The following is a 19,086-nucleotide window of genomic DNA, read 5'->3' as shown; positions in this document are numbered from 1 at the left end:
AAAGAGCATCACTGACTTTTCACATCACTGATTCCTGGCAACAGTAGTACCTGCATCCAGCACTCTGGCTTTTTCTAACAGTGGGGAAACAACAGACAGTGACTTAGTACGGTGGGAGGCAGACTGGGAGCACTGGGCTGTTTGCTAGAAGTGCACATCAGACTGTGGCTCGATGTTCTTGGGCGCTTGAGATCCTGGCACACTTGACCTGGGCAAGATGGGCTATACCCCATTTTGGGAAGAGTTGCCACTCAGGTTGTTCCCCCGTACGTGTTCCGTTCCCCAGCTTTCTGCTTCTTCTTTCCCCAGCTGGTCCAGGCTCTGGGGCAGCAGCTCTTCCTGACTGGGTTCTTCCTCCTGTGAACCAGAAGAAAGAGCGACCTGCACTGTTAACAAGCTACCAAGAAATCTGGCAACACTCCAGCAGAGAGGCAAGATGTGCATGATACTTAAATATTTCCTAATATTCTTCCATAAATTAGAACAACCTGCCTGTCTGTTGAAGACCAAATATATAATTTGCTACAATACATTGATGAGTGTACATTAAAGTATTAGACAGTTATCTTTTTGCTCTCTACAAGAACATTCACAGAAATACCAAGGGAGAGCAGATCTGCAAGCAAATGCTCAAATAATCTTTTGGGCATTTTCACATGAGAATTGGGACCCTCCAAACTACTCCTTCAGATGGGAAGAGATCACAAAACTACTCTGGAAAAGAAAGGCTTCTTTCTGACTCAGCTAGGTCACCATTATGAAAGCCATGAAGACATGAAGCAGTGACACAGCTCCCACTTGCTTTCTACCTTTGACTTTAAAGCTGAAGATCCCAAATATGCTGGTTGGCTGAAAATAGGCAGCTTTTGGCAAAAGTCGCAATTCTGTGAGAAGGCTCTATGGGAACACCACTAACGATCTTCCACCTCATGTGTGATAATTAATCCACAGGAAAGATATCAAGATCACAGTCCACAACACTATCATGAACTGCTCTTGCTGGGAAGGCCAGTATAATCTTTTTTGACCTCTGAGGATAAGTAGGTGCAAAGAAACTAAGGACAAGTGAATTGCATTCACTGCCACAGGAATTAGCATGGCCTCAAAGGAGCTGGAAGGTGTGTTTAAGATTACCATGGTTAACTGGGGGACCACAAAAGCAAGAAGCTTTTTGTCACTGTGCTTGAACAGAAGAGGCTTGATCATACAAAATGCTGACCCTGCCCAGCCCTTTCTGGTTTATGTCAATGAGGACTGAGAAAGCAAAGATGATACCAGGTCCATTCACATAGCAGGACCAGTCACCTACCCTGAAGCTGGTTCAAATGCATGGTGGAAGGCTACCTACCTTGCTAACATTATCCAGTGGCTTTCCCAACAGGTCCTTCCTCTTCAGCTTGTTTCTTTCCAGCACGTCTAGCTTTTTCACCACTGCATCAATTTTGGAGCCAATGCTGTTTATTGACTGTTCCAGCTGCAGCACACGTTGCAGGAGGCTGAGGAAGACATGGGGAGCATTTGCAAGATTTTTCTTGTCACAAACAGCAGGATTTGCAGCTGAAATCTTACAGTAAATGGGCCAGACCTCAAACAGGAATGAATGCTCCACATCGGAGAACTCATTCATACCCACTGAAGACATAACTCCCTGCTACACTGTGTTTCCATCTGTAATCAGTGGTTCTGCTTAGGATAGATCCCTACCAGTTTGGATCACTATATAATCCCATTATTAAATATTGCATCTGCCTCTCCTTTCATATGGCCCTACATGGATTGCTCAGTGTTTCTCAGTAGCAGAATGAGGATCTCCTGATTCTCTGTGCTGTATTTATCCCATGTTCCTTCTGTGGAAAAACCAGCCAAGTGTTATTCTCAGACCTGGAGGATGAAGGCTAACTAGGCTATAAATCAAGGATATTTATTTATTCCCACAGGATCCTCTGTAAAGGTATCAACTTCCCCTGGCCCATTTATCAGGGCTACCTTCTGACCTGAAACATGACAGCATATTGCCTGTGGCCAGCTGACAGCTGCAGAGGTTATTCAAGAGGCAGAAAGCAAAATTTCTTAACCCTGTCTTTTACAAGAACAAGCAAACTACATTACAAGAACTGTCTCAGTTCTATCCTGACCTGCTCGTTTACACATGTGCAAGATAAAAAAAAGGGACAAGATCTTACTGAACCTGCCCAGCATCAGTGTAAACAGTTACATCAGGGAAGAAAGTAGCAAGGAATCAGTCCCTCATTTACAGAGGGATTAAACTACTACCAGCACAAACATACACTTGGAACTCTTCTTTGGAGACCCAGCTGGCCTTATTGACGTGGTTATTCCTTGCTTCCACATAGCTCAGATTCTCATCCAGGTTGTTGTCACCATAGGATTTCCCCAAATTTTCAATCTCTGTATTCAGAGCAACCTAGAAGACAGATAAAGAAACTCCTGCAAAGCTGGATACTAACTCTGTGTCAGCTTCACTGTGAATAACACAGAGCTTCACAGGCAGTGATATACTCAGCTGCTGTCCAGGCAGAGTTGGAGCTGTGTTTGAGTTGTTTAAGTTGTCTGCTTAGTTTATAACACAAACCCAAAGATTCCAAAGGCCACTTTGAAGTGATCTTTACCAAACAGAGGGTTTCTTTCCTTGCCCCCTTTGTTTTTTAATTTTGGGGGTTTTTTTACCCTTTTCGCCTCTAGGTCATGCTTCATCTCCTGTTGCTCCTCTTCATCAAGGATGTGGTTGCCATCTCTATCGAACCTAGAGAAGGCTGCTGTGATCTCATGGTCTGCATGGCCCAGCCTGCAAAAGAACAGAAAGAGAAAGCTCAAGGCACTGAGTTACACTGCTAGGCTCTAACAGTGGAGGGAGCACACCTTTTGAAATCAGTGTATTGTTTCCTCCTGCCAGTGACAAACCTAAACATCCCGAATGGGAAAGAGACAGCAATACAAACCCATTTAGAACAGGAGATTAAACATGTCAGGAAAGATAATAACTGGAGTTTTTTTGAGTCTTACATTGCCCAGATCTGAGCTAACTGCTCTCCCAGCCTTGAAAACCAGAGTATTTAAGTTACCTGTATGACCAAGAGAAAGGGATAGGCAGGCATCCTTCAAGCTGACTCACTTACTCCTTCAAGCTGTTCTTGAAGTCTTCAAAGTCCAGTTCTTTTGTTCCATTCTGCAGTGCTTTCTGCACATCGGAAATCCGCTCCTTCTTCAGTTTCAGCCTCATGAGTGTCCGGTTGTAGCTCTGTTACCAAAGGTGCAAACAGATATAGAATCGTTCAGGCAGAACAGTGAAAAATGGTGCAGAGTGGACAATGCAATCTGGGTGAGCAGATGCTAAGTAACACAAGGAAATTTAAGCTTTCTAAAAGCAAGAATACAACACTGCTGAATGAGCCCCATCTCTAAACTAGGATCATGCCTTCAAAGTGACAAATACCATTCTTTGCAGAGTATTGGTCCCACAGTACAGAACTGTGACCTTCCAGGATCTCTTCTGGAACTTGCCCATGGGAAATCCAGATGTAACCCCATAGATTTGCAGGAGCAATGTAATATGTTTAGCTTAGCAAAACAGGACCTGCCATTTTATTGATCCAAGTACATTCTATCAAGGACTGGAAGAGCTTTGTCTAGAGACTGTCCTGAGAAGAAAAGTCTCTCAGAAACACTACCAACATGCTCAAGTAACAGGATTTCCCCAACCTCTGCTTTCTCATCTCCCTATTGCCAAAGGATTTGGGAGCTTGATTTATCCCAGAAAGGAACTGTGACTCCTCTGTGCACCAAGAAGGTGAATCTGGAGTTGGCAACCACCGTTTTTCTCTAGTAAATTCCACATAGGTTGGAGACTTCCAGAGAATGCTTCAGGATTTATCTAGAAAGTAGCACAGCTTTCACTATTCATCACCTGCTTCAAGATGTCAGAGAGCTGCAGCTCATCCTTCTGGCCTGAAAGCTCCTCCTTGACTTCTGAATAGGTGTCATTGATGATGGCCAGAAACATGTTCTAGAAAAAGGGGAAGAAAGGAGATGAACAAGCATGAGGCATTTTGCCTATTCCAGCAGCTGAAGCAGCAAGAGACAGACATAGCTGTGCAGGGCTCAGTTAAACAAGGAGCTGTTTCTACATGGGGTATCCCTTGAGCAAATTAAAACGGGGGAAGGGAAGGCCCACTTCAGCCACACAGGGTTTTCTCACTGGAGAGGAGGTCCTTGCAGTTAAAGCAGTGGCCAAAGGTACATTTTCACCCAGCTCAAATACCATCTTTGGTAGCCTCTCCTCCAAGATCATTAGGAGCATCCCTCTGGCTTCCCAGAGACTGTCCCCCATGCTTTGTTCACTGTCTGCTACAGAGCAACTGAACTGATGCCCTTGGATTCAGCTGCCACATTACTGGTATTCCCAGCCAGTTTTAGTCTTCACCTTAAAGGATGTGGGTATGGCCCTTAATCACCCTGATCATCAGATCCCCAGTTGCAATGACATGCTCTTTGTCTACCTCGATCTATTTGCACTGCAAAGCTATTGTGACAGAACCCTCCTTTCTCTCTAAGCGTTTGCACTGCACCTAACTCCGGGATTAACAGGAGGGGTGTCTCAAATACTGCTGTCAATCCAGGGGCAAGGAGGGCTTTCTTGCTTACCAGGAGCACAAAGAAAACAAAGAACACATAGGTGACGAAGTAAATGGGCCCAAGGACCCTGTTGGCATTGTCAATAGAATTGTAGTCAAAGTCACCGAGAATGATCCGAAACTGGGTGAAGCTGGAGGAGAGGAAGAGCACAAGGTCAAACAAAGGCACATATATTTGTTGTCAGACAGTCCTGAGGTGAACCCCGAACCTGACTGCAGCCCAGATGGTTGCAGGCACAAGCCAGAGCAGGGTCTAAGTCACTCAGTCTGACTGGTGAGTTAACTGTACCCATAGTATTTCAGAGGTGAATGGAGTTGATCTGGTCAGAGCAAGAGCTGGCTAGAAAGTAAAACATGGTTTCCACACAAATTTCTGGTTGTCCAAAGTGTGTTTTGGTCTGAACAGGAGTTAAAAACAAAAACAAAACAAACCCTGAATTTTCCTTTATAAAGGTGTTTGACTCACTGAAGCCTTCTCTGGCAAAAGAGTTCATGAGACTGTGAAGAGGATGTTAGTACTGGACAGTGCTCTTCAACCTTTTGCAACTCATAGCCCCTATAAAGAAGTAAGTTTAGGTCTATTGATGAGAAGTTTGCTTATCCCAGTTATCTATCTCTTGTAGAGCCCTTAAAGGCAGGACCTGGATGCAAGAGATCTGTGGAACACAGGCTAAAAACTGCTGCTGTAGCAGTTACCTCCTTTAACACCACACATTGCCAGACGGGACATCTTAACTCACCTCCCCAACACCCCCTTCTGTGGGGGCTCATCCACCCACTCGTCATCCCCCATATCTCAAGTATCTTAATACATTATCTGTGGGACTTCATGGGAAACTGATCAGTGAAATGACCCTTGTAAAAAATATCCTCCAATTAAAAAAAAATGAAATCTAAAAAAATCATAATGAAAAAGACAGACAGAAAGACACAGACTGGGAAGCCACATGGAGGGAAAAGGACTGTGAGAGCCCAGAGCCTGAAAATCCTGCCTGAGAAATGCAAAGCTCCATTTCAGATTCCTTGCATTTGGACTGCTTAGGGAGCTAAGAATGTTTTCCAGGTCTAAAGAAGAGGAATACGGCATTGCTTCCTCTTCTTTGGATTAAATTGTCCCAATTCAGTGATGTTGAAATGTCACCTTCCAGCAAGAATTTATTTTTATCTCTTTTGCTTTGAAAATTTCTGCTTAATCTCATTTAGAGTTATACAGCATATTTTAGAAAACTTCATGTTGAATTTGTATTAAAATTACTGTACTATATGACTACCAACTTTCAGAAATGAAGTAGAGGTGTTGTCAAAGCAGATATCATTATAAATAATACAAATATGAAGTTTCTGACTTTTCATTTCAGTGTTTAAAGCAATCATCTTGATAAGACAAGTGCATTACTTGAGCTTTTCCCTGTGAAAACCTTGTAGCAACAAACAGTATTCCTTCGAAATCTTTGCTCAAATTAAAGTGCACTATCTGATGAAAACAGAAAAGTTTTCATGCAGCTGTTGTGCAGACACTGAAACAATGTGATCACCAAGTGTATTTGGAAGTCAGAGAATTTCAAAACTCTGGAGCTTCTGTCTGGGCCTCTTCCTTAAAAAAACAAACAAACAAACAAAAACAACAACACCAAAACACACACCACAACACACACTACTGTGAGCCTATCTCAGAACACTTGTTTTGAGCTATTTAGTTCTTACCACCAGAATTACAGAGAAGGTTAACCTAACTAGGCCTAAAGCCACCTGCTGGTGTATAAAAACACAAATTTGCCAAGGTCTCAGTGACAGTCAGACAGCACCATTCTACCGCCTTTATGTACCCACAGCATGTGAGAAGGTGACAGAAGGTCCTGCAGAACAGAAACTAAATATCACCTGAGCTACGATGCTATTCTGCAGAAAGATGTTAAAACACTGTGTATGTTAAATGCCCTTGTTGTGCTTAACAACTCCACATCAAGGGAAAGCCATCTGATCTCCAGCAAACTGCAACTTCTCACTAAATGCTCCCATGAAAATGCTGGGATTTCCACTGAATTGTAGGGCTGCAAGGAGTCTCAGAGTCTGGTAGGATCAGCTACTCACATGCCTACTGATAAACACCAGACAACCAGAAATCTGCCTGTAACCCTCAGTTTTCTCACTGCATTCTTTTGTCCATGATGATGTCACAGCTAAATGACTGCTAGAGACTTATTAACCATTGTGGCTTTATTACAATGAGATACAAGAAGTGTCTGACGTTCAGATTTGCAATAGGGTGAAGCTGGAAGGTAGTTAAAATTCTTTTGATGAAGTGATAGAAACATGGTTCTGACTTACACACTTACATGCATTTAACAAAGGTACTGAAGTTTTCCACTTGTGTCCCAAAAAGAAGGTAACCCAGCTGGGCATAGGCAAAGAAGACAATGAAGAACATAATGGCAAAGCCCAGGATGTCCTTGGCACAACGTGCCAGTGTGGAGGAGAGCTGGGTCATTGTTTTGTTAAAGCTAATATACTTGAATATCTGCAAGAAGAAAGAATAGCGACAAAGTTAGATCAAACCATCAGCTAGGTCAGTCTCTCTCGTATATGCACATGCTTACTAAGACAAGAGGTTCACTATAGTCAAAGCACTGAGAAGACAGCCAGGCTAAGGGAATGGTGGCTTAGTGTTGAGGATATTTGTCCCAAGTGTGTCACCATCTTCCTGTAGGACCATAAAAATACAACTTTGTTCCATGTGTCAAAGGAAAATACAGAGGGAGTGCTTTAAGGACAAATGTCTTGAGGCTAACGAGGTCCCAAGGCACAGTGCGGCTTTCCACCATGACAAGATCCTTCGGTTGAAATGCAAAGTCCATCCCAGCAGATGGGTAATTCCCAGTTGTTGGGTGGCCATCATGAAAGGAAAACCTGGTTTGCCAGATTATCATCCAAAATACCACAGGATGGACCAAGTTATATTGTGCTCATCCCTTTTTAAAACCACTTTTACACCACAATGTCCGAGTTCATCTCCCTGTCTTTTATTTCCAAATAACTGGCCTCAGAATGCAGGGTGAAAAGTTGTCTGGATTTACTGCAAAACACAGCACGTGACTTTGAGGAAAATCCTTCTGCGTTATATAGCTATTACACTCATTCATTCAGAGGGATGGAAGACTCAGCCTCAAAGCTGTCTAGAGGAAGAGGTCTGAGACTGGAAGCTTGGCACCTCCGAGACCCTCTACAATACCTTGATCCAGGCAAAGAATAAGTTGACTGCATTCATATTGTTGTACTGTGTCTGCCAGAATGCCAGGAACTCAAAGTCTGCGTAGGTGTCAGGGTGTTTCAGCAGCTCCCCCAACAGCCTGTTCACCTCAATGGTGCGGAAGATGTGAAACCCAATAGCGATGATGGAGAGCTGCAAAGAGGAAGAGTCTGCAGTGACTGCTGTGCCTATGCTTTCTGCAGAAATTAGTCACAGAATTCCTTGGTATCACACTTCCCAGCTGCAGTCTACTGGAAGGGGATGGAAATAGGTCTTAATGCACTGAATGATGCCCTGACTTCATAACCTCTCAGACATCTCTAAAGATGTCTAGATAACTTTCCCAATTCCTTCATTTGTTTTGGCTCTTACACTTCTCTGCTGTTGCTCACCCAAAAAAAGTGTGCAAGGATTCTCACCAGAATGACGACCACATCCAGGATGTTCCAGATGCTGGTGAAGTACTGAAGTTTGTGGATACGTAGCTCCAAAATCTCTTCCACCACATAGTAGAAGATGAAGACACAGAAGACAATTTCACAGGCAACAATGAAGAAGTCCCACGCACTGACATACCGTATAAGCTTGACTGTCCGGATTTGCCAGGAGGGAATGGCACCACCGGTGGCTGGAAATTCGACCACTAACCTTGAAGGGGACAAGAAAACTGATAATTACAAACAGGGGAAGGGAGGCTCTTAGATAATTTTGAGAGGTATTGAACCTAAGCATGAGCTGTCCACAAAACCGTGAGTGGAAGAGTTATGTATGTGTTTATGCAGCCCTACCTCTGTTGCTTCACTGCCCATGATAGGAAAGGGTAAAAAGTGAAGTGTGACTGGTTATGTCTGGAAAACCAAGTCTTCTTACTAATCTACACAACGTCTACTGATACCATCCAGTCCTACTCCCCTGGTGGACCATATTAAAATATTTGCATTTTAGCAAACTGTGGCATTGCATTGGGTCTGGCTGAGATGATAATTTTCCATGTAGCAGTCCTCATACTGCCATGCTTCGTATTGGCAGCTAGAAAGGTGCTGAAAAAACACCAGTGTTTTGGCTACTGCTGAGCAGTGCTGGCACAGCATGAAGGCTGTCTGTCCAACATTCCCCCCTCACCAGTATGCTGGGGGTGGGCAAGATCCTGGGTGGGGACATAGCCAGGACAGCTGACCCAAACTGACCGAATATGGTATATTTCATAACATATGACATCTGCTCAGCAATAAAAGCTAAGAGAAAAGAGGAGGGCAGGGGCATTCGTTATTATGTCATTTGTCTTCCAGGGCAATCCCTGCACATACTGAAGCCCGACTTCCTAGGAAGTGACTGGACATCACCTGCTGATGGAAAGTACAGAATAAATAAACCTTTTGTTTTCCCTTCCTTCCACACATGGTCTTTTGCTTCATTAAACTGCCTTTATCTTGACCCATGAGTTTTTTTCCATCTTATTTTCTCCTCCCACCTGTCCCGCTGAGAAGTGATAGAGTGGCTTGGTGGGCACCTGGTGTCCAGACAAGGTCAATCCACCATAGGCATTGAAGAAGCAGCAAGAGGCAGAAGAATATTAGGTGGGATTCAGCTTACCTCAGAACGCAGAACAGATTGATATTTGCATTATACACAGAGAAATCAATGAAGACAGCTCGTGTTCCCCGATCCAGCCACAACTTCTCCTTCAAGATTTGCAGGGTTTCAGCACTCTCTTCTCTGGTCAACTTGAGGTCTATGTAGTATCCTCCCCCACTGTAACTGGTTAGTCTTCCCCAGTGAGACGAGCCACCCAGCTCCTTCTCAGAATGGTACCTCCACCTGCAACAGACAAGCCATAAGCAAAGGCATCACCATCCCATGTTTGGATACGACCTTGTAGCCAGAAGGAATTAGAATACATCTTCAATGGGCAGAGCAGTTTTAAATGAAAGAGTAGTCACTTAATTCCTGTTCCAGGTCTGAGCCTGCATTAGTTCTTCATTATTGAGAGATTTCCAATCTAGTGCTTCCCAGCAGTAACACAACATGACTTGTGATAATACGCAGGGAAAATTCTGCAGGTTCATTGGCTATGCCACAGCCTTGTTTGCATGGAGGTTACTCCTAAGACCTGCTGTATTGCCTTCTACCATGTTGCACGCAACCCTCTGCTGAGAACACACTTGGCATCTCATATTTCTTTATGAACAATAGCTCCTCGTTCACAGACCAAGACTCGTGCAGCAAGCAAAGAGTTACTAAACTGCAGCTACCTCACATTATTATAGAGAAACAGTTTTTTGAGATGAAAGAGGTGCACTTCCTTCTCTCTGGCTCCTGAAATCCAGGAGAGAAGCAGATAGCATCATTCATTTGATAGATCTTGTCCCAAAGGTCTCTATTTATTGTCACCCTCTTAAAAACAGATGACAATCTCTACCTAATTCTCCACTGGATTTTTCATGGCTTTCCCAACAGGTCCCACGCTGCCACTCCTTCTGTTGTGCTTTTCCTTAAAGCGATGCTTGTATATTGATACACAAAAAGGACTTGCTGCCACTGACTACAAGGGGAATTGCAGTCTTTTATGAAAAACTCAATCCTGGCATCCTGTGGCTCAGCAGATCTTATTTTAATTAGAAAAGACTAATTTGGGGCAACAACAAATCAAAGATTTTTCTAATCCTGAACAGCAGACGTACTTACGCTGTTCCATTGATGAGTCCAAAGGAGACCTTTTCCTCCTTGTCTTCTGAGTATACATCATAGCAGCCTGAGATTTCCTCCTTGAAGTCATCATGGACCACACAGGAATTGTTCTTCACCTTCAGTTGTCGCATGCGTGGGACACCCAGCAGCAAGTTCTCATAATAGATGTATGACTGGGTGCCGTGCGCTGCTAGGGACTCATTGTTGTACCACTTTGTCCAGTAAAGATTATCCAGAAGGGGGCCTTGTGCATACTGCAAGGGAGAGAGAGGAGAACAACTTCATAGCCCACAGATCAGAGGAATTTGCTTGGTGTGGGCTTGAGATAGTAAGACCTGACCCACCCCTCTCTACTCCCCAAGATGGAAAGTCATAGAAGTTCAGGTTGGATATATGCTAAGGAGGGGAAAGACCAGGACTGGTGGAGCCACAGAGTGGAGGAGGAATGCTGGGCAGTGGGGTCATTGTTGGCTTCTCACAGGCCTGCAATACAGTTGCTGCACCTTGTTGGGTTGGCAAATAGACAAGGGCCCTGCAAGCCTCTTTGTCCCTTCCACTTCAGTGAGCACGTTTCTCAAGGAATTGTCCTGGAATGAGGCATGAACTATGAAAAGGGGATGTGCTGGTGCCCTAGAAACAGTGGGGAAAAAAACAACAGTGCCATAGTTCATTTTACTTTTTAAATGTAGCAGGGAAAGACAAAGCTAACTGACAATTTCTCGCTGACTGTCAGAGATAAGTGGCTGCAATATTTCAATATTTACTGTGGTTCATATTATTCCTTCACCAGTTCTTTGACAGATATATGTTAGACCCTAGCCATCTTTTCCTCTCTTTATTCTCTTTGATAAAAGTCAGTGCAAATTTTAATCCAGCTTCTTCATAAGAATCTATAGATCAGACCAGCTCAGGCATGAATTACAGGCAGGTTAAGAATGCTCTTCCCACAATTGCCCATTAAAAGGGACATAGGCTTATTAATAAGACGCCAGCATGAAGACATTGGACTGTGGGATTCAAAGCCATTTCTACCACAAGGAAACCTGGAGTAAGTCACTTGGTCTCTCTGGGCCAGTATTCCTTATCTGTGCAATGAGCACCATATCACAGCAATTTATCTTTGTTATGTCCTGCCTGTCTTGCTGGTAAGTTTCTGTGGAATGGGCTGTACTGGGCACACACAGCACTCAGCATAGCCAGTATTCTGTCCACAGTGCTCAGAGGGATAAACTATCTTTTAAATCAGCGGATATTTTGCATGCAAATGATATCATAACTATTGCTAGTAGCTGGCCAAAGCTTGTGGCAGCAAAATCCCTTGCTGAAAGCACTAGGTAGCACATCCAGAGGGAACTCAATATCCGAGTCTAGCTGAGATTCCCAGGGGTCCCCATGCCAGGCCGGACTTGTACTCACCACCCAGAAGTCAGCCATACTGCCAATGGACTGGAAGGAGACACGACCATCTGTAGAGGTCTGCAGGAAGAGCTCAGACATCACTTTGGTGTAGTAATAGGCATTGGAACTTGTCATTCCATATGTCACTAAGAGAAGAGACAAGAGGAGTGTCCTCCCTTGTACCTGAATATTGGAGTCTGATATAAATATATATAAATACTCATTTTTGGTGTAGCTTATACTTTTGCAAGTAAGCTGAGCAAGGCAGAAGAGAAGAAACCTTGGGAACTCTAATCATACTACTTTCTGCTTTTTAGGGATTTACAAGCCTATATGTTGCATGTTGCAGAATTTAAACTATCAGACTAACAGACCATAAGAGTCTAAAAGCCAGAGATGACCATTGGATGATGCAACCGAACAGCTTGAGTAAATCTATTTCCTCAGATAAAAATTGTGAAAGAAATTTTCTTTCTCGGAACAAAGTCCATGATCTGGATTTTGAAGTTCTGATTTGAATCCATAAATGTATAGAGACCACTCCATTTTCCCAAGTGGAAAGCTACAGTTAACTTCTCATCTATCACAAAACCTCAAACAGCAGCAGGCTTTAACTTCCCTGAACATGTTGTTTCAACTCTCCAGTGCTCCTTCCTGCAAAAAGCATTCATCATGGTGATCACTAAGAACATGTCCTACTTTTGAAAGGGTACCATGAAAATAAAGCAGCTGACATTCAAGACCTGCTCCCCCACCCCACCTTTCTGGATGAGTCAGTGTGTGACCACACATACGTCAGTGTGTGTGTCTTGGTTCTTTGGGAAGAGTGACTGAAACACTGTCTCCCTGGGCCAGTGTGATAGTAACTCAGGTTGGTATTGTCTGTCTATCTCTTCTGCCATAGTATCCATGAAATATAATCCTCTTCACTGTCCCATGCCACAGGTGCTCGTTTGTGATAATGAATGAACCTTCCCAAAAAACAAACAGCCATTGTTGTACCCACACAAAGCCCATTAGCATTCAGTACAGGGACGCATTAAATCCACCCGAGAACAACACCATGAGCTGTCATGTGCTTTATCATCTCAGCCACCCCTCCAGTCTCGGAGGGAAAAATCTATGTCTTTGGCCCCAGGAAGTTTCAAGAGCTGCTCTCCAGGTCTTGAACTTTTGCTGTGAAACTAAGAAAAGACCGTGGGCAGATTCTCAAAGAACTGGGAAGTTAATGGCTAGAACTGATAATGTGGATCAGAAAATACTGTTTAAAACTAGCCAATATCAATTAGGTCTAGAGCAACAGTCAGTTATCTTACTTCTGTGTGCAGTAGCTGTTCTGTAGGTTAATGACACACCTGCCTGCTGCAGTGACTGCGTGTACAATAAATTCAACACCTACAGCAGAGTGAGGAATTTAATACTAAAACCTCACATTATTCCTCTCATGGTGGACACAGACAAGACACCCATCAGATATGACAGCCACTTACATAAACAGATGTCCACCAAAAACACAATATAGACCAGCAGCTCTCGCAGTGTGGTCTTGACATAAAGCTCTCTGTTTTCAGCAGTGTTCTCAGTCAGCGTAGTGCCCCACAGACCTGTTGGGTGTAAGGAAGAAATAGGAGAGTTTTGATGGCCATTCTCAAAGGTCATGTGAGGAGGTGAAGTCCCATTTCCAAAGAACACTGTTGCGAGTTGGATTTTTGCCACTTTTCAAAGGAAAACCACTTTTCATTTCAAAACTTGACTAGGAGCTGTAAAAATGTGTTAAATAATCCCTAAAAAGAACCATTCCAGTGTGAACAAAAGATTTGGGGCTGACAAAAACTGAAATATGCTGGCTTTCTTATTTTGCTAAATCACTCTGCAGTTTTCTGTTTGAGTTCAATATGGTCTGATCTTTTCCTGCCTGTTTTTCAGCTTACTCTTGACAGAAACTCAGTCTTTGTCACAGGTCATCTTGAAACCACAAAGTTTCATCTTAGTCATTCATGTGCCAACAGCCGATCTTCTGACAGGTGTCCCATAGCGGAACTGCATCTGATGTTAGCTTTATAACTATTAGTCCTCTTAGTGAATATTGAACCATGAGACCCAAAATATTTGTCCCTTCCTTACCTAAAAACTCTTGCAGATTTATTGTAGCTCATAAGACTCAATCAAATAACCCAACTCAATATTTTCAGCATAAAATTTAGAGCCAAATTGTCTTCAGGATGTCTATCAATGGAGCTCTGCTGACTTCAATACAGGTATGCCAATCACACCAGCTAGTGATTCAATTTCTTCACACAGTGAAAGCAATTCATTAAACGTCACCAGGGCTGATCAAAAGGAGAGAAACACTTCCTTTAAAAGGAGCCTTGATATTTTGATGAACCGCCTGATACCATTAGTGTATTTGTTCTTTTTCTAATGGCTTTCTGTTGTGATTTCTGAAATGCTCTTGAAGTTGAAAGGCCTAAGAACTTCCACTTGAAAGCCTCATGATGGAAGCCATGTCAATAACATCCATAGTCTTGCTGCTTTCTGCAGCTTCTAGAGAGCTCAGCCCTGATGCCCACCCCCAGTAGTATTTAACAATCATCTGCCTGCAAGCCAGGATCAAAGCTGATCCAATGCCACACATTTGAAATCATCTCCGGCAGAGGACAAAGAGCTTTTTTCTTTGGAGCAAGCAAAAGAGGTATGGTGGTCCATGCACATTTACTCCTCTCCTTTCAATAGCTCTTTGGCATCTCAACAGATTTAGAGAGCTTTTTGCATCATCAGCTGTCATAGTGACTGTTGTAGCATCCACCCTCACTCCTGAACAGACAAACCAATAGCCTGTTCTGGACATGCCAGACCAGCAACAGAAATGAGAGCCTGGAGAAGATGTGGATTAACCCATATGCAGGAGAGAGTAGCATGTGGTCTACAGGAGTCTCCACAATGGAAAAACCCAAGGAGACACAACCAAACCATCTGTTCAGATCACTTTTAAATGACCCCATTCATCTCTCTATATGACTACATCACAATCTTTTAACAGGTTTATTTGATTTTCCATGAATCAGAGAACCTCTAATACCCACATGTTGGGAACAGAAGCACAGCCTTTCTTTGCTTTGGGCATAGAAGTGTACTCAGGAGCACCTAAATACGGGAACACTCAAATACCCTTGAAAACTTGTTCAGAGACTTGCCCAAAATGATACCTGAAGTACCATGAGGCTGGTCCAGTACCCTTTCAGATTGCATCCAGTAATTGTAAAACTAGAAAACAGGCAATCAATACAATTTGTTTCTAATTCTTGTGTTCTTGCTAGTAACAAGTTACTGGTAAGAATTAATGGCAACATCAGCATTATGTTCCAAGGCTGCTTTTAAACCAGACTTGTAACCCAGGTAAGTGACTAGCTCATGATCTCAGGTGCACGCTGAAGATCCTCTTCCAAAGGCAGTGGGAAGCTGGATGTCCCTCATCAGCCACCATGCCACCCAGATACCCAGCAAAGAGTGTCTGTAGGCTGGCCATGAAACAGCTGTGGTGGCAGGAGGCAGCAGGAACCAGAGGACACGAAGTTTCTTGGACACAGTTTAGAGAGGAATAGTCCTGAGCAGTGGCAGCAGTAGCTGCTCACTGGTAGTCTGGCCCAGTAGCTGGTGAGGACATGAAAATAAATCAACAAGCCAACTACAACCAGTACCCCTGAAGAGCTATGGGCACATAATCCCAAGGAATCATTTTTAAGGAGAGACAAAACAAACCAACCAACCAACCAAACAACCAACCAACAAACAAAACAAAACCAAACAAACAAACAAACAGAAAAATAAACAAAACAAAACAAAAACACACCAACACTGTCCTTGGCAACGCAACTTATCTTTACTACCTCCACTTTCCATGTGAGACACTAAGGTGATTAAATGGAAGGGGAGAAAGAGAACCAGCAATACTTCGAGAGACAATAAAAAATAATGAGCACCTAGCAAAGATGCAAAGGAAGGATGCAAATTCTTTAAGGAAAAAGTCCACACCTCAGTGAGGTTGATAGGGGTCTTCCTTGTGGCTGCACTGGCCTTTGGATCTCATTTTCCCAGCTCTGGTCTGTCCTACAACCCTGTTTGCCACCCTTGGTGGCAGGACACACTGCTGCAACAGTCACTGAAGAAGGAAATGCTGTAGTGTCCTGACAGGTATTTTCATTTGCATGCTCCAGTTCCAAATCTGGCATCTCACAAATGAAATCTTAATGTTAAGTATGGATTAATTTTTCCTTTTTAAGTCTCAAACAATGCCTAGAAGAAAGGATATTAGGAAAAAAAAAACAACCAAACAACAGATAAATGGTACACTGCTTCTGAGCAATCTGTAATTGCCCACCAAGCCCATCCAGTATTTGCTCTGTGGCCAGGAGAAACCTCTAAAGCCTCAGCTCTGGCTTCCCTGTGAATTGGTAGTGTTAGTCTGTAACTGTCATGACAAGTGAGAAGTAATTGATCGTGGAGGTGCTGTGCACTTCAGGATGAGGCTAAACTGTTATTCACCCACACGCGCTGTTAGAGGGTACAGCTCTGAGAAAGGTTCTTGCCTTCCAAGTCACAAAGAAAAGACACATTGGCAAGAAAATAATAATTTCCACAAGAAATATGGTTTCTTGCTTTGTCTTTCCTGTTTTTACAGTATTAGGACTTTATGCTTTCTATAAGAAACTGTTCAACAAACATTCCTGCCCAGGGCTGTATCCTTACAGGAGACCTAACTTGGTCCCAGGTTTTTGATTGCCTCTGAATAAACCTGTATAATATTTCATTCCCCTTTCTCTTTTAGATCGGAAACTAGCACCTCTTCTTTTCAGCTGTCTTAAGCAAAACTTTGTTTGATACTTTCCTGTTATCCTCTGCTTTTCAGTCCTGACACTACTAGATTTTCTTTGGTGGATATTCGTAAGTTACTGTAACATAGGGGCCAATACCACTCAATCTAGAAAATGCACACAAAGGCAGAATAGTCTCATCACCAAAGTGACGTCTCCTATGGATTCAGGACAATTAAGCTCTGTCCAAACCTCTGCCAACAGATTCACTGCATGACCCAGAGCACACCACTAAGTCTATCTGTACCTCCTGCCTTGTAGGAAAGGTAACAGGACAGACCTGGAGCTGCAGCAAGGCACAGGGAATGAGGATGCTCCCTCCAGGTCAGCCAAAGATGATCTCCAGAGTAATGCTAGTCGATGTTGAGCAGGCTCCTGGGCTACACAGACACTATGGGGTTTCTACCTTCTGCATCCCCACACTTTTCCCACCCCTCACTATACTATCACTCTCCCCAAGGGCTAGTAAATCCTTTTTAGTAAGGTGTCAGAACTTTACCTCGGATGCCTCTGAAGATGTAGAAGCAGCACCTGAGGAAAGGACTTGTCTTCCCATCCATAGCTTTGCTCTGCTCTTCCTGGTAGTGCTGTGGAGCCCTCACCTCTTCAAAGTTTTCATAGGGATTCTCCAGGATGGACTTGGGGTTGTAGATGGCTTGAATCTTCAAGGAGGTGGAGGGAGAGCCATTGTAAACAGGATTGTCCCACGCTTTCTTCCCCACTGCCTCTAGTTCATGCTCCTCTGAGGCTCTAAAGTGGCTCGCAGTTCTGCTGTTTAGGTGAGCTGAGCTCATGGCACTCACTGCCAGCAGAAGTACTTTTCAACTAGAATTGTGAAGGCTGCCTGCCCAAGCTGGAGTTGTATGAGAAAATCAGTCCATGCCAAACAGCCTGTGCACCTCAGCAACCCAGGAGAGGGCACAGCACCAGCTTCCCACAGACAGCACGGATCTTCTCTCTCTCTCTCTCTCTTTTATAGCAGCTCAGCTGGTGACACCTACCAGAGGGGTGGCTCTACCCGTTGTCAGGAACCGCCAGCAGCCCTATTATCCCAGCAGACCCGGTAACACCAGCAAACACGTCCAGGAAACCTTTTCTCCTTCCCAACGGAGATAACAGACCCAGAGGCCGCCGTGGGAAGGGGGGGCTGCTAGGAGGCTGAGGGGGGGCAAGAGGAGGAAGCGGGTGGGATTTAATTGGACCCCCTCGGGCTGCCTGCAGCCCAGCTCAGCTCCAGGTGAGGCTCTGGCGGGGCGCAGCGGGGGCCGGGGGCCGCGGTGGAACCCTGCGCAAGCGCCGCTGGGGAGAGGGGCCGGACGGGGACCCTTCGGTCCGGGGGTCGGGGAAGTCTTGACGCCGTCCGTCACTCCAGTGGGCTCTGGTAACGCTGCAGCTCTGTACGACCCATCCCCAGCTCTGCCAGGCAGCAGGAAATGTCTGGAGCTGCCAGCTGGATCTGGAGTTTTAGGGTCACTTGCAGAAGCCCGTTTTGCATCAGCTTTCCACACCATCCCATTGCACTGCCCAGGCAAAGTCAGCTTCAGCCTGTACCCTACACCTAACCTGCAAACATCCAACTCTTCAATTGACAACTGTCCAAAACCTACCTACAAACTCTCCAAATCTCCTCCACACGCAATCCTTGCATAAAAAGTGTTCACTGCTTTCATTACCTTTCATTTAAACCAAGTCTTCTCTGGGTATCTCCATTCTAGCATCAAACAACTGGATTTACTCTGCATTTGAATTACTTGAGATCATTCTCATTCTAGGAATGTGCAGAGGCTAAGATAGCAAACCATCTCATGAGAGACTCCTTGAGGAACCAAAACAAAAGGCAAAAGCTGCTCTCTGCAGACCAACAGGTAGAAACTGCATCAGCAAGCACCCCTCTGTGTCTCCAATCCATCAAGATAAATCTATCTGAGGAGGAAGAGAAGGTGGAGAGGGAGAGAAGTACATCTTAGACAAGCACATAATGAAATTGACCTTGTTAGGAGAAACTTGTTACTGTGTTGGAGAAACTTGTTACTGTATTGTACAACTTAATAAGTTTCCATAAACATTTGCATGGGTATAAATACATACTTCCTAACACTGGAAACTTCTCTTGCATTCATGTACCTGTGCAATGGCCCTCAGTGAGGATTTCACTGGCTGGCTGCAGACTCGCAGGGAACGGCATGTGCAACTCTGGCTGAGCAGAAAGAAATGGGTGTAGGAGAACATT

At 44.1% G+C, this 19,086-nt stretch overlaps 1 protein-coding gene across 1 annotated transcript; it reads right to left on the bottom strand.

The window, feature by feature from the left end:
• Positions 1 to 222: 222 nt before the first annotated feature.
• PKD2L1 (polycystin 2 like 1, transient receptor potential cation channel) lies at positions 223 to 17,650 on the bottom strand. Its single transcript, XM_065639022.1, has 15 exons — positions 17,356 to 17,650; positions 13,476 to 13,589; positions 12,004 to 12,131; positions 10,585 to 10,841; positions 9,493 to 9,717; positions 8,319 to 8,547; positions 7,882 to 8,052; positions 6,989 to 7,170; positions 4,663 to 4,783; positions 3,926 to 4,024; positions 3,138 to 3,259; positions 2,689 to 2,806; positions 2,289 to 2,425; positions 1,349 to 1,496; positions 223 to 357 (listed from the first exon to the last, which is right to left on the bottom strand). Exons 1-15 carry the CDS (start codon positions 17,648 to 17,650, stop codon positions 223 to 225), a joined length of 2,481 nt encoding a protein of 826 aa, XP_065495094.1.
• Between the last annotated feature and the right edge of the window lie 1,436 nt (positions 17,651 to 19,086).

Source organism: Caloenas nicobarica, chromosome 7, assembly GCF_036013445.1.
Source record: "Caloenas nicobarica isolate bCalNic1 chromosome 7, bCalNic1.hap1, whole genome shotgun sequence".
Classification (NCBI taxonomy): domain Eukaryota; kingdom Metazoa; phylum Chordata; class Aves; order Columbiformes; family Columbidae; genus Caloenas; species Caloenas nicobarica.
This window is presented reverse-complemented; position numbering and strand designations above follow the sequence as displayed.